Here is a 16252-nt window from a genome sequence, read left to right on the forward strand (position 1 = left end):
ACTCAGAAATCACTCCTGGCAGACTCAGGGGACCATATGGGATGCTGGGATTCGAACCACCACCCTTCTGCATGGAAGGCAAATGCCCTACCTCCATGCTATCTTTCTGGCCCCATATATCCCAGTTTTTAACCAGGGCAATATGCTAGATTATTTCTTTGAAGCAGAAAAATCCCTCAGATGGCTACTTCCTTCTCTTGATTTCCAGTTTGGGTCTTATTAGCTTTTCTTTTTTTATTTTCTCTCTCTTCAGTGGACATTGGCTGACTATTACTAGCTTAGAGTTGGGGAGGGGAAAAGGAATTTATATAGGGGCTGCAGAGATAGTACAGGTGGTAATCACTTTCTTTGCATGTGCCTGAGTCTGTTTTTATCCCATACATCCCAGTCTACCAAGCACTGACAGGACTTATCCCTGAGAACAGAGCCACACATAAGCCCTGAGCACCGCCAGGGATAGACAAAAACAAAATATTTTAGAAGAAAGGAATTAGAATGAATTGAACACATACTGTAAACTAGGAGACTTTTCTGGGGAATTATCACATGGCTTTCTCAAAACCTTTGTGAAGTAAATGGAGATAATTCTGGTTATTTTTTTTTTTAGCAGTTCAGAGATGTTAAATAACTTCATCCAGGTCACTGAATGGGAATTGGTCTGTCCCTTGGAGCTCCATGGTAGGCACCAACTGTGGGTATGGCCATAGCCATCCATGTATTCAGTCATTCATTAAGGACCATTCTCTGCTCCCAGCTCTGGGAAGGACCCCAAATATGCCCTTCAAGAATGTGTTCTAGAAGGATACAGAAGCAGGTCATTTAAACAGAATCTAGTATGTATAACTGGTGTTAGATGGAGCATCCAGGTTATTGGAAGCAGAGAGGCCTACTATAAGACTTACCTGGGGAGGAAAGTGGGGAGTGGGCTGACTGAGAAGTCATTACAGATAGAGGGAGAAACCAGACTGTATAGTACACAAACCCCAATTCTGAATGCCCAGAATGAAGGGCAGCTTGTGGACAGAGGAACTGGGAGAGAAAGAATACAAGGTCATGATTTTTTTTGTTGTTGTTCTTTGGGCCACACCTGTTTGATGCTCAGGGGTTACTCCTGGCTAAACACTCAGAAATTGCCCCCAGGCTTGGGGGGACCATATGGGACACCGGGGGATCGAACCGCGGTCCTTCCTTGGCTAGCACTTGCAAGGCAGGCACCTTACCTCTAGCGCCACCTCTCCGGCCCCAAGGTCATGAATTTAAGTATTTTATAAGTCCTGTTTTCCACTGAAAGTCATATCTTTCCCAGAGATCAGGCTTGTTTAGCCTAAACTCCTTGTGTATGTTTCATTTAAATAACCCTTTAGGGATAGGGAGAGAAGATGGCCATACTAGTTGAAGTCAGTCCTAGCCAGTTTCTCCTTTGTGATTTGCATGGAAATGCTTTTTCTGGGAGTGGGTTATTACAGAGAGCTTCTGAGGTGGAATGAAACCACTGTTTGTGGATATAAGGAAGTTTTGTGTGTGTGTGTGTGTGTGTGTGTGTGTGTGTGTGTGTGTGTGTGTGGTTTTTGGGGCCACACCCGTTTGATGCTCAGGGGTTACTCCTGGCTAAACACTCAGAAATTGCCCCTGGCTTGGGGCATATGGGACGCTGGGGGATCGAACTTCGGTCCTTCCTTGGCTAGCACTTGCAAGGCAGACACCTTACCTCTAGCGCCACCTCATCGGCCCCGGATATAAGGAAGTTGTCTGCAGGCCCCTAGAATGAATTGACTTGCATATACTGAACGTACTTTTATTCACTCCTATGGCTCTGTGTTTGACCTTTGTGAAAGTAGGAAGTTGATATCGAAAGCCTGAATGGCTAATAAAGATCTTGGGTTGCCTCATGGATGGATTTAGGTCTCCACAACACTACTGTGCTGCCAGAATCTGACAATGTGGGTCAAAATGTAGAACTGGGAAGCAAGACAAGTGGGGCCTGGCTTAGAACCTGCTTGGGGCACAGAAGAGTTTTGACATACTTAGGCCCCTTATTGATATGGAAGATCTCGATAAAATGATGTTGGAGAAGCCCTGAGGTCAGCAACAACGTCTGTGCATGTATCTACCCAGTGATGTGTTTGCCTCTTTGATCTACCTACCCTTGGACTGGGCCTAGTCCTGGTCACCCTCTCCCTATAGAAATTTCTCCTGATGTTTGCTCAAGACCCTCCCTTTGCCTTGGATTATCTAAAGTTTTGATGGGCTGGGGAGATAGTACAGAAGTTAACTTGCCTTGCATGCTGCCAACCTGGTTTAGAACCCTGAGCACTTCAAGGAACGAGTCCTCAGCACAAATGGGTGTGGGCCCCTCAAAACAAATAGTTTTGATAGTGTAATTCAATGAATCAGGTTTAATTTTTTATTTACTAAGTCACTCCTAACAGTGTTTAGGGGCCCTGTGTTCAGGAGTGACCTGTGATGATATTTCGGGAATATGGGATGCCAGGGAAAGAAGCAGTATAACCAGATGCCAGGCAAGTGCCTCCCCCCAGTACTAGCTCTCCAAGCCCAAACTCAACGTTGATCCTGCTCATCCCCCCCCCCCCCATGAGAGAGAGGCTACAGATTGAAATTATCTATGCCCAGGTTCACTTCTTGAGCAACACCAGCTCCCCAGGCATTGCTGGCTGCCCTGACTATGAAAAAGAGAAGGTCTGGGCCTGAAAGCAAATCACCCTGAAGGTCATTTGAGGGTTTTTCTTTTAAGTGTTTGTGTTGGAAGTGGCAGCATATATTGTATCATTTCCTGCTGACCCATCAGTCCCAAGAATATCTGGGCACTGCTTTAGAAAATCACTTTGCTTTACTTTTGCAAGTCAGCCAGGCATACCCTGCTAACGCGATAGAATCATTCCTGCAGGTCTCATCTCTTCTCCTTTCAATTCCTTGCTAAGGGAGGTGACTGGTCAGTGTCCAAAAAGAAGATACTGGCACACATTGTGCTTGTAAGTGTTTCATTCCACAGTCCTTCCATGGTCAGTCAAATGGGTAAATGTTGGTTCAGACCAGCACGCAGATGCTGTGAGGGAGTTTTTCTGAGGCTGTTGAGCTGGGTGGTGTGCTTTTGCATAGTCACACTCTATCAGCCTCCTATATTTGGCCAGGTTGAGTCATGTCACCAAATATAGCCTGTGCCTCCTGCGTGATAAACACCAGGCTGCTGGCTCCAAATGCAACAGAGATGCCTGCTACACTTGTCCAAATGCTCTTAAGATGAGGTGGCTGACCAATCTTTAGGCCTTTATAGTGAATTGTAGATGCCCTCAGTTTGAAATGGAGCTCCCCAATAGGCGTGGTCCCTAAAATCCCCAGGCCCTGAAAGAACGCAATTTTAAGGGTGCTGAATCTTGATTTCTATTTACAGCTAAATGAATGATCAAAAAACGCTAAGCAGCCCAGATTACACCCTGATATTCCTATTAAGTGGTACCAGTGATTTTTATTTGCTTTACTTTATTTGTGAAATGCTCAGTGTTTTTTTTCTTCACGTTTTGGTTTGGTTTTTTGGTATAGGGGCACACCTAGCAGTATTGAGTTGGGATTTTATTCCTAGCTCTGTGCTCAGGGTCACTCCTAGAAGTGCTTGGAGAGGACCATATCTGGTGCCAAGGATCGAACTGGGGTCTTCTGCATGCAAGGTGAATACCTAGCCCTGGACTTTCTCTCATGCCCTAGGTTAGGGGAATGAACTCACTGAATGTTTAGCTCTGGGTTTTGAAGATAGCTCTATACCCCTAAGTGTTTCAAGCTCTAGTTCCAAAAGAGGTCTGTTATGTAAAAGAATTAGCCAGAAGCTAGAATGATCATATAAGATTGCCTGTAGCAACTCATCCTAAAAGTGAGGGGAGAAGAGTCCTTCTGGGGAAAGATGCCCTTAAACAAATAAAATCTAATTCTCTCTCTCTCTCTCTCTCTCTCTCTCTCTCTCTCTCTCTCTCTCTCTCTCTCTCTCTCTCTCTCTCTCTTTCTCTCTCTCTCTCATGATTTGGAAAATATTTCTTGGTGACAAAGAAGGCAGGGCAGCTGTTTGAGATAGGAAAGGAGAAGGGCTTGCTAAGTTTGAACTGAGTTCTAAGTTTGAACTGAAAAAATTCAGAAATGCTGTAAAAATGGGGTCCAATATTTTTGCAAGTCTGTGAGAAGATTTGACTGGTTTGGGGCACTTCTAGATTTCAGATTTCCAGAAAGAATGTGTCATCCATAACCAAGTCTTGAGAGGGTGACTCTTGATGTTTTAAAAATAGTACTTATGGGGGCCGGCGAGGTGGCGCTAGAGGTAAGGTGTCTGCCTTGCAAGCGCTAGCCAAGAAAGGACCGCTGTTCGATTCCCCGGTGTCCCATATGGTCCCCCCAAGCCAGGAGCAATTTCTGAGCAATTAGCCAGGAGTGACCTCTGAGCATCAAACAGGTGGGGCCCAAAAAAACAAACAAACAAAAAATAGTACTTATGGAAGGATAGGGCACAGAAGTTAAGGAAGAAGTGCTAGAAATTTTTTTTCTTTTTTTAAGTTTTGTGTATCCTAAGTGTCATCACTTAGGGAAGAAGTGCTAGAAATTTTTTTTCTTTTTTTAAGTTTTGTGTATCCTAAGTGTCATCACTTCTACTTTTTAAAAACTTTGCCACAAAATGTTGGCCAAGTATCTTTGCTCTTCAGAGGTTGAATTGACTCTTGACTGGCAGAGATTCTGTCCTATTACCAGGTCAAGAAGATGATGGACAATACCTTCCCCCAGTCCCACTTTTTAATTTAGATTTCAGCACTAAATTTTTTATTTAGATTTTTAATTTAGATTATGTGCTTGGGTGTTTTTGTTTTGTTTTGTTTTTTGCTTTGGGCCACACACGTAAGGTGTTCGGGGGCTCCTTCAGGGTCTGTGTTCAGAAATCGCTCCTGCCAGGCTCGGGGGACCATATGGGATGCTGGAAATTGAACCCAGGTTAGTTCCAGGTCAGCCATGAGCAAGGCAAATGCCCATCCATTGTGTTTATCACTCCAGCCCCATGCTTGGGTGATTCTTCAGCTCCCCTTGTCATAGTTGAAAGACAAAATTTCTGCATTTATGCACTTAAGGAATAGAAAACATGTCCACATCATGCATTATTCCCATAAAATCACTTTAGGTTGTTCTGAGGCAAACCTCTGAGAACTAAGTTAAAGTGAATATTTTTTGCTGAGCAAGTTGAAATTATCTTCTCTCTGTCTTTCCACCTCTCTCCCATAAAAGTGCTCTAAAGGTGAGTTTCTGATAAGGCATATTTGATTTAGTATACTGGATGAGCAAGTTTGGTCATTTTGTTCCCTGGATTTCTCACCTCCATTATCCTTCCTCGTCACTGAGGTAGGGGTTGGGTGGGGGCGCAATAATATTTCATGTGAAACAGCTCTTGTTTCAGTCACAGCCTTAGCATTAAAAACCTTCAAAATCTGGGCCCAGAGAGATAGCACAGCGGCGTTTGCCTTGCAAGCAGCCAATCCAGGACCAAAGGTGGTTGGTTCAAATCCCGGTGTCCCATATGATCCCCCGTGCCTGCCAGGAGCTATTTCTTTTTTTTTTTTTTTTTTTTTTTTGTGGTTTTTGGGTCACACCCGGCAGTGCTCAGGGGTTACTCCTGGCTCCATGCTCAGAAATTGCTCCTGGCAGGCACGGGGGACCATATGGGACGCTGGGATTCGAACCGATGACCTCTTGCACGAAAGGCAAACGCCTTACCTCCATGCTATCTCTCCAGCCCCGCCAGGAGCTATTTCTGAGCAGACAGCCAGGAGTAATCCGTGAGCAACGCTGGGTGTGGCCCAAAAACCGAAAAAAACAAAAAAAACAAAAACAAAACCTTCAAAATCTAAATATTACTGTGAAAGATTCATAATTCACTGTGGTCACAATAAAATTTATTTTAAAATACCTTCAAAAACCTTTTTGCTATAACAAAACATTGCCTTGTATGAATAGAGTTTAGTACTTTGGTTTCTGTGTTGATTTCTGGCATTTTTTTTCTAAGAAAATGGTGTATATCATATAAAAATATCTATGTGATGGTTCAGTTCATTTATGAGATTTTTATAGCAATAATATACTTACCCATGTCCCATTCCAAATTATAAACTGCAACTTTGATTTACCCAATTCAGAAATGACTCACCTTCTCTGTGGACACATGCTCATTTCAGCAAAAATCCATAGTCAAGAACTAATTTTTTATTTGGGAGGTGAGGTGGGAATGGTTTGGGCCCATACTCCGTGATGCTGTCATACACCAGTAAAATCACTTTTTCCTTTTACCTTTTCTGAGTTATTTAGCATAAGTATTCTCAATTATGTTAACACTGACCTTCAGGAGCTTTGTGTTAAACTCTGGCTAATAAAAGCCTCAAGGAAAGCAGCAGAGAGAAGCTTGGCTGGCTCAGTAAGATCCAAGAAGCTGCCCTACAGTCCCTGGCTGAAATACACTTTTGTGACTCTGTCTGGTTTCTTGTGCGAAACTGCAAGCCGATATCCCACAGTGGTGCGTAGGGCTTGCTTGTGGCATTCAGGGATCACTCCTGGCCATTTTCAGGGGACCAACTCTATGTGGTGCTAGGATTGAACTGGGATTGGCTTTGTGTCAGGCAAGTGCCTTAACCCCTGTGTGATGTCTCTGGCCCAAATTTTTGCTTTATAAAAAATAATATTCTGGAGGTTTTCTTATCTGTGTTTGTTTCAGGCAATTCAGATGGAATTTGCTGAATCTGGGTACTTGTCTTGGTAAATTACTAGTAAATAATAAAAATCAGCCCCACTAGGCTGAATCTTCCTGGCATCTTTGCAATCTTACCCCAGCCTGTGTGTGGTTATCCTAACACAATGGGGCTGTGTTGGGTTGTGTTTCTGCATGGACTGTTTGTCATTCTGAGTATTTTAGTGCCCCTATTACTCCAGATGTAAAGTGCTCCTGATTCCAGCTGCTCTTTACACTCCTCTCCTCATCCTTCCTTAGATGAGTAACTCTTGTAGAGAGTTATCTGTCCTTTGCCTGCAGGTGATTGGGGAGGGGCAGGTGACATAACCTCCTGCTTAAGTGTTGCCACAATAATTGTTGCCACTTCCAGATAGACATAACTCCATAACATGCACTCAGAAAGGATTGATGAGCTAGCTACCTCAGGTTGCACATTGATGGGGTTCCCAAATAGAAATATGGCTCCTTCTATAGGAAGAAACCCCAGTACCAATTCTTTCCAGGATGAGTGGCCATCATATTTTCATACATTCCCTGTTGGTACTCCATTCCAAATGAGACTTTGAGGCTAGAGAGATAGTACTGGGGATTGAATATTGCCAGGTGTGACTCCAAATCAAAACTAGATTCTGCACCACTTTCAAGCCTGAAAGAGATGAAATCAGGCTTGGTTGTAGGTACAGTTCCCTCCACTTTGCCATTTTGTGTCATATGTAAGGAAACAACATCTTTTTCTGACCCTTTGTGCAAACCTTCCCTCCATCTCTCTTCCCAGATGTGAATCTTACCCTAATTCTCATGTTTGGATGTGAAGGAAGAAACTCAGAAACCCTGGTGCTTTAAGTCATGTAGAAAAATATCACTGTGGGCCAGAGAGATAATATGGGGAGTAAGTTATTTATATTGTACATGGCCTGCCTTGGTTCCATCCCTGGTACCATATAGAATCCCCTGAGCACCTCTAGGAGTGATACCTGAGCAAGGGTATACCCCAAGGAAAAAGTAAAGGAGGGGCCAGAGCAGTACAGCAGGTAGGGCATTTACCTTGCATGTGGCCAACTCGGTTTTTATCCCAGTCCCCATATTGTTCCCCAAATACTGCCAGTAATGTCCTCTGAGCACTGAGCCAGGAGTAACCCTAAGCACTGTCAGGTTTGCCCACCCCCAAAAACAGTGAAGGAAAAAAAATATTGCTCTAATTGTATACATCTAAAAAAACCATACCCAAACAAAATAAAACAAGAAATTAAGCTTAGAGAGTACATTGCCCCATAGATGGCGAATAGTAGTGAGGTCACTCTTATTAGGTACTATTAGAGCAGGAGTCTCAAGGGTGGCCATTGGAAATGGGAAGGCATGAAGAGCTGGAAAGAAGGGCTATTTCCTTTCCCTGCTTCCAGTCTGGCCCTTCTTGAATATTCTTGAACCTGCTGGTGTATGGTCTTCTGCACCACTGTGTGGCTGGCACTAGCAGGGTTTGAGCCCATAATTTAGCTATTTAAATAAAAATTATTGCATTAGCTCTGTTATTGAATACATTTAAACTATCTCTGAAAACTAATGAACTGAGTAACGGCCTTCTTTTGCCTTCAGGTCGTCTAAACTATTCATACCCAGGATCCGATAGCTCTCTGCTTATTAATGGTAAGTGATCATTGATTTATCTAGTGAAGCCTACCCAGTTAGTACCAAGGGAGGATAAAAATAAAGATAGCGTGACCAGCATAGAGGCATTCTGACTCATGTGGGTTCTGTAATTGTTAAAAGTTGCTGTTGGCCTGTCAGTGATTTTTTTTACCTACTACTAATGGTGGTTACTCTTGATTAGGGCGGAAATTTTGTTCAACTGGGAGAGCCTATCTTAAAATCAGTAACTCTGAAAATAAATGACATGGCTCCTTGGACTCCCTACAAAATTGCTTTATCTTAACCTTAGCTTCTGTCATGTGATCTATGACATTTCAGCATCAAAATCAGTTCCATGGTGTTGGGGAAAAATATTCCCTGGTGAGAGAGCAAGTGGATAATTGGAGATCTAAAACTATATAAAATGGAGCCTGAGACTATAGGGTGTGCTCCCCACTCATGAGGACAGGTCATTCACTACTGTCTAAGGAGAACACAAAAAGGGAAAGTTTCAGTGGCCTCTTACCTCTCCAACGCCTTCAGTAACTTCTCATGGCCTCTTGGAAAGAAGGGCCATTGAATTATTTTCCCTGGGCTTAAGTAGAAGCAAGTCACAGTTGGGGAAAGAATAGGAATTCTTGAGAATTTGTGAGAATAGGAATTAATGGCACAGTGTCTTGGAGAAGTGTAGTTGTAATACTGTGATTCAGAGTCATTGGATGGGACCTGCAGTGATAGGGCATTTGCCTTGCATGAGGCTGACCCAGGCCAGCCGATGAGTAAGCACTACCAAGTGTACACTCTCTCCACGCCCACACACACATACATCAAAAAAAGTTATTGCATGGAGAACAGAGATTAGACTCATTTCAACTGAGCCTGTATTTCAATTCAGGGTCCTATGCATGGGATACTACAAGGGCCCTATAGCGTTAGGGTCCTCTGGGTTCCCAGGCAGTGCTGGGGCTGTAGGGTTATACCTGGAGATGCGCAGGAACCATGAGGTGCTGAGAATGGACCCAAGTTCAGGCAGCATGCACCGGCCTACTCTACTATCTCCTACTCACATATCTCCTGCTCTCCCCTCTCAATAATTGTTTTAATTTTTATAGTGTAGTATTGTCTTTTGTTTTTGGACCACACCCAGCAGTGCTTAGGGGACTATCTGGGAATCAAATCCAGGTCAGCTACTTATTTGCAAGGCAAATTCTTACCCTGTTCTTAACATTCTAACCCCCTAAGTATTAAGTTTTTGATAGTAGTATTAATATTTGGACATCTGACAGTGAGTTTCATGTATGCACTATTATAGCATCAGTTCTACCAGTAGTGTGAGTGTCCTTGGGCCAGTGTTTGTTCCAGTCTCCCTTCCACCTTCTCCTGCCTCTGTGACAGTTACAGTTACACTTTAGGTTTGATGGTTGTTGTTTGGGTCTCCTGCTTCCAGAGTATTGGCTTTGTGGTTTGGATATATGCATACCACATTTCTATACCACTGTGCTCCTGATCCCCAACCTAAGTTCTTGTCTACCTCTTCTTACTTACCCCCTCAATTTCTTTCCTTCTTTGTCCTGCTTCTTCCTATACTTTGGAATCAAGGGTGGTCAAGGGGAGGTCAAGAGGGAAAAAAAAGTGGTCTAGGCCTACCCTTTTACTTTTTTATTTTATTTTTTAATCTTTTGTTTTGTTTTGTTTTGGGGCCACACCCAGTGACACTCAGGGGGTTACTCCTGGCTATGAGCTCAGAAATCGCTCCTGGCTTGGGAACCATATGGCATGCTGGGGATCAAACCGCAGTTCATCCTAGGCTAGCACGTGCAAGGCAGACGCCTTACAGCCTGCGCCACCGCTCCGGCCCCTAGGCCTACCCTTTTAATACGTTACATTCTCTTATCCTCTTATTCTATATTGCACATATAAGCAAGATCATCCTGTGTTTGTCCATTTTGTTTTTGTTTGGCTTATATTTTGAGCCACACAAATTATGTGCTCAGGGCTTAATCCTGACTGCTTATGGATCACTCTAGGTGGGGCTCACGTCACTTGATGTGATGCCATGTGAACTAGGGTTGGCAATTTGCCTTACACTCTGTACTATCTTTCCAGCTGTTTTTTTTTTTGGGGGGGGCCACACCCGGTGTTGCTCAGAGGTTACTCCTGGCTGTCTGCTCAGAAATAGCTCCTGGCAGGCACGGGGGACCCTATGGGACACCGGGATTCGAATCAACCACCTTTGGTCCTGGATCGGCTGCTTGCAAGGCAAATGCCGCTGTGCTATCTCTCCGGGCCCTCCAGCTGATTTTTAATGATTCTTATTTGGTAAAGAAAAAGGTATGGGGCTGGAGAGAAGGCAAGGAGGTAGGGCATTTGCCTTACTTACATGCAGAAGGATGGTGGTTCGAATCCCGGCATCCCATATGGTTCCCTGAGCCTGCCAGGAGGAACCCCTGAGCATAGCCGGGTGTGACCCAGAAACCAAAAAAAAAAAAAAAAAGAAAGAAAGAAAAAGGTAACCTCTTTCCCCCCCCCCCCCAGGTATTTGACATTTTCCCTGATCCCTGAATACCAGAAGGAGATGAGATGATTTCCACCAGGCCGTGCATGGGAATTTTGTTTGCTAGTAAAACTGACCAAGGTTAATATTGTCTCTAAGAGATAGATTAAAAAAAAAAAAAAAGAACAAATAAAGTCAAATTTAGAGAAATTTGCCCATTCTGCTCAGTCAACACCCCAGAGCATTGAGTTAGAACTGCTGTGGTTTCTGATTTTTCTATTAATTTAGTTCTGGTGGATCCCTAAACTTGATAGTATGAGATTTGAACTAGTGTTCAATTCTTATCCTTTTTGGGGGGAGGGGTTGATTTGGGCTCATGTCTGGCAGTGTCTAGAGGCCATCCTGGCTCTGTATTCAGCATTGACCCCTGATGGTGCTCAGGGCACCATATGTGGTACCAGGGGTTGAACCAGGATTTGCCACTGTATATTGATTGACCTGGCCCTGCTACTGGTAACCCTGGCATCATGAGGCCCACTTCTTAGACCCTCAAATTGAACTACTAGCTCAAATGTCTGAGTATTATTTGGAGGGGCTTTTAGACCTCCTGAATATTACTTGGGTGCCTTCCCCCTAAAAACTAAAATAATTTAAAAAATTTAAATTAAAATATATTCTATATTACAAATATAGAATAAGATATATTCTATATTCTATATGTAATAGAAATTTATTCTATTTATAATACATTTTAAATAATAAACAAATTAAAACCCAGTCTATTATGTTCATTATTTAATATTGGCTCCTTAAGAAATTTGTGCGAGCTCGTTCCTGCCACCTGTTGTCATCCACCCATGCTTTAAAAGCCTTTAGAAAGATGCTTAGGCAGCACCTCTACCTTCTCTCAGGCCTGTCAGTTGAAAACTGTTTCCTGCAGGACTACAAATTTGGAAAAGGCCTCTGTGCTTTTTCTCACCTGAGCATTTGAATTTTGGGTTTTCATTGTCTTAACTGGTTTTTGAGATTGTCAAGTCACTTCAAAGCTTTGGGTAAAGAAGTGGGGTTTGGGGGCCAGAGCGATAGCGCAGCAGTAGGGCTTTTGCCTTGCATGCGGCTGACCCAGGATGGACCTCGGTTCAATCCCGGCCATCCCATATGGCTTCCCAAGCCAGGAGTGATTTCTGAGCGCATAGCCAGGAGTAACCCCTGAGTGTCACTGGGTGTGGTCCAAAAACAAAACAAAACAAAAAAACAAGCAGGGTTTTGATCTAAATAACTGAAAAGACCCAGCCTCAGAGCGATTTATGCTGGAAACAGGCTGGAATTTGCATGTACAGAGAGATAAAAGGCTTGTACTCATCCACACATCAGCAGATCCAGTTACGCTTTCACAGAGGACTGTGCTCAGTCATCAGTTGTCATACAACGCCATGACCTTCAGATACCACTCATGACTTTTAAAAGATATCGCCAGCATAATTTAGTCTCTGCTGAGATGATGGGCCTGCATGTTCTAAGCAATTTCTTTCTTACTGTGTTATTAGCCATAGAGATTTTTTTTTGAGAGAGGCAATCTGAGATTGGTGGAATGGCTTGGAGTTTAAAAGTATAAAGCCAAACTTTCAAAATTAAGTCTTGTTGGCTGTATTAGTTTGCTCCATCTGCTGTGACAAGCATTTCAGATTGTGACAAGTCAGTTTTGATTTAGCCCTGGAGTATGGTCTCTCTCTTGTGGTTTTCCCTCCTTTATATGTCCACCCTAATCTCTTTTCATAAGGATTCTAGTTACTTTTCTTTCTTACTTGGTTTATGGACCACACCTGGCAATGCAGGAATTAACACCTGGCGATGCTCAGAGGACCATATGGGTTGTTGGGCTAAGTGCATGCAGGCAAACACCCTACCCACTGTACTATTGCTCCAGCTCCCTCGATCATTGTTATTTTACGTTAAAATCACACAATTGATCTCATTTAACTTTACTAATCCCCCTTGAAAGCCGTGTTTCCAAAGAGGGTCACATTCAGGGGTTCTGCATGTTAGAACTGAAGCACATGCCCTCTGAGGCAAGGGCACAATTCTTCTCAGTACCTACCTTTTCCTTGTTCATCTTATGTCATGGGAATCAAGTTATAGAATGTCAGTCAATCCTCTGATCTTTTAGAAGATAGCCAAAAACCTCCTCCATTTCATAATGATCTTGAAAAAGAATACTATGCAGAGGCCCCTAGATTCCTTAGGCTCTTCCACTGTGTCTTGCCTGCCTCAGATAAGGCTCTCTGATTAAAAGATGGCCTTCTCTTGCCCACCTAGAAGTTTTCATCTGCCTAAGGAAATGCCTCACTATGTAGCTGCATAAACCACCTCTGCATAAATGGGCCCTGCTCTTTTCTAGTCTGGTGTCGTTTTGGTCTTTCAGATCTGTGGTATCAGAAATGGAATATTACATTATGTCAGGAAAAGTTCTAGGCCAGCAGCAAAATAGATTAGTTCTTTTTGACATATCTGCATGCTTTTAACTGATGCCGTGCTTTATTTATTGGGCAGTGGGTTAAAGGGCACAGCTGGTGGTGTGCAGGGCTTACTCCCAGCTCTGTGCATAGGGATTACTCCAGGCAAGGCCTGGGGAATTGAATGCTTAGGATATAATGCTGTGGATTAAACCCAGGTTGGCTGTAGTCAAGGCAAGTGCCCTACCTACTGGATCATCAGTCCAGCTGGATGTCCCATTTTTAGAACTACAATACTTGCTTATCTTCAAGAGGTTAGGAAGAGGCCTTTTCAAGACGAACAGAGAACATTATCTTTTCATTATTCTTCTTAGAAGTAGGGACCAGATGAGGCTGGAGTGATAGCACAGCAGGCAGGACATTTGTCTTGCATGTGGCTGACCTAGGTTCAATCTCCAGCATCCCATATGGTATCCGAGCCTGTCAGGAGTGATTTCTGAGTGCAGAGCCAGGAATAACCCTTGAGTATCACGGGGTGTAGCCCCTCCCCCCAAAGAAGTATTTAGGGGCTGGAGCAATAGCACAGTGGATAGGCTATTTGCCTTGCGTGTGACTGACCAGAGTTCAATCTCTGGCATCCCGTATTATTCCCCAATCCTGCCATGAGTAATTTCTGCATGCAGAACCAGGAGTAATCTATAAGGGCTACCAGATGTGATCCCACAACAGAAACAGACAAAAAGAGAAAAAATGTTTTTTGGTTTTGGAGCCACACCAAGCAGTGCTGCAGTGCTCGGGGCTTACTCCTGGCTCTGCACTCAAGAATCATTCTTGGCAGTGTTGGAGGAGCACCTGGTGTGCCAAGAATTGAACCCAGGTCAGCCACATGCAAGGCAAGCACCTTATGCACAGTACCATTACTCTAGCCTCTCTTACAGATTTTTTTTGAGGAAGGGTATCATTGAAAACCTATCACACATACAGATATGCATTTGTGTGTTTTATGTTTAGGGGTCATATCCATAATGGTTCTCAGAGGTTACTCCTGGCTCTTTGTATAGGGGTCACTCCCAACAGTGCTTAATGGACAATGTTGTATACACCCGGCCTCCCAATGCAAACCAGGTGCTCAGTGTTATCTCTCCAGCCCCATAGATTTCATGTGTTAATGATCACGAACCCTCCATGTTCATAAATAAGAAATTGAAGCCAGAGGATATATAGAAATGAGAATGGCTTACCTTATTCTTCTCTAAAGTAACCTCATATCTTTATTCTAGTTTACCAACATCCTTTGGTAGACTAGCAAGCTACATAAAACTCAAGTCAATGTGATGTAGGATATTCTTACTACTAAACATCTAATTTTGTAACATTAAATTTGGGTATGTTGGATAAAATATTTGCAAATGTATTTTTGCATCTTTGTGGGTTATATGTCTTGTTCTTTGTAAGGATTGTCTGGTGTGTTTTTTTTCTACTCTATTTTTTGGCAGATTCACTCCTGTTAACTTCTACCTTTAAATGTTGTGTTTGTCAAGAAAATAATCAGAGCTCCTAACAGAATCGAGGCATTTAAGACATTTATACAGTGGGGTCCAGTGTCTTGCTTTGCATGCAGGAGCCCCAAATTTTATCCCTGGCACTGTTTACATGTTTATCTGAACATTGTTGGGAGTGTCTGCTGAGTCCCAATCATTGTTATGTGTAATATCCAGAACCAAAAAGCAATGACAAAAATTTATAACCATAATACTCCATTTAGACCATACTTGAATCTTTGTTCAAGATTGTTCATCTCGTTTATTCTCAAATGAATGAGAATTTGAGAAATCAAAAGTCAGAGGGTCAAAGAGAGTATGCAGGGGTCTCAAACTCAATTTACCTGGGGGCCACCGGAGGCAAAGTCGGGGTGATCCTTGAGTGCAAAGTCAGTAGTAAGCCTTGAACATTGCGGGATGTGACCCAAACAACTAAAACAAAACAAAACAAAACAAAAAAAGATTCCTCTAGGGCAGGGCCACAAAATGTTGTACGGAGGGCCACAAACGGCCTGCGGGCCGAGAGTTTGAGACCCCTGGATTAAGGCATTTGTTTTACACATAGGCAACAGTGGTTTGGTCCCCAGCACAACATAAATTTCCCTGAAGATCTCCAGGAGTGATTCCTGAGCATAGCTATGTGTGGCCCCCACAAATTTTTGTTAAAGAAATTAATAAATAGATACACACTATTCTTTTGATCTCTGTAGGCAATGAGAAAGTTTATTCCAATGAGAATGTATGTCATTCAAATACTTTTAGTGCCATGTACCTTTTGGTAATTGAAGGGGAATCTGAGCAGTTTATTTTCAGTCAACGTCTATACAAGTGTTCTAATCTGAAGATTTCTTTTAACACAGTCTTTTTTTTTTTTAACTTGTCACATCTCAGCATATTTGAGAAACATCAAGTGAAATGCCACCATCGAACAAATTTGGAAACAAATTTGGAAAAAATTTGGAAATTTGACACTTTCCTCAGGAAAGTGGTGAAGGGGCTGCATAATAAGTATTTCATCATATTCAGTGATGCCAAGTATACTTTGAAATAGATGAGAAAAGGGAGCTTACTAGTGTCTCTAAACATAGAGTTGTTTGACTTTTTTGTGAATATCTGAATTGTGATTTCACAGGCAAGTTTAGATGTCCTTTCTCATATATGTCCTATGTCCAAAATCTACATTAAAATAATATACAAATAGTATTATGTAATATGGAGAAGTCAGGGCTGGAGACATAGTATAGAGGTTAAGGCCTCTCCCATACCACATATGGTCTCCTGCTAGGGGTCACTCCTGAGAACAGAGCCAGGAATAGCTATATGCACCACTATGTGTGGCCTAAAAACAAAACAGAAAGTAGAATTAAACTATATG

The 16252-nt window shown here is 42.8% G+C and overlaps 1 protein-coding gene across 4 annotated transcripts in view; it reads left to right on the forward strand.

Annotated features, from left to right (window-relative positions):
• Positions 1 to 16252, forward strand: part of CPEB4 (cytoplasmic polyadenylation element binding protein 4) — a 60308-nt gene that overhangs the window by 26526 nt on the left and 17530 nt on the right. For 2 of the 4 annotated variants that reach the window (XM_049776047.1, XM_049776048.1), the window contains exon 3: positions 8357 to 8407. The exons of the other annotated variants lie outside the window; for them this stretch is intronic. In XM_049776047.1, coding sequence (XP_049632004.1) covers positions 8357 to 8407 — 51 coding nt within the window. The remainder of the gene's footprint in view (positions 1 to 8356; positions 8408 to 16252) is intronic. 4 annotated transcript variants of the gene reach the window in all.

The sequence above is a fragment of the Suncus etruscus genome, chromosome 6 (genome assembly GCF_024139225.1).
Source record: "Suncus etruscus isolate mSunEtr1 chromosome 6, mSunEtr1.pri.cur, whole genome shotgun sequence".
Classification (NCBI taxonomy): Eukaryota; Metazoa; Chordata; class Mammalia; order Eulipotyphla; family Soricidae; genus Suncus; species Suncus etruscus.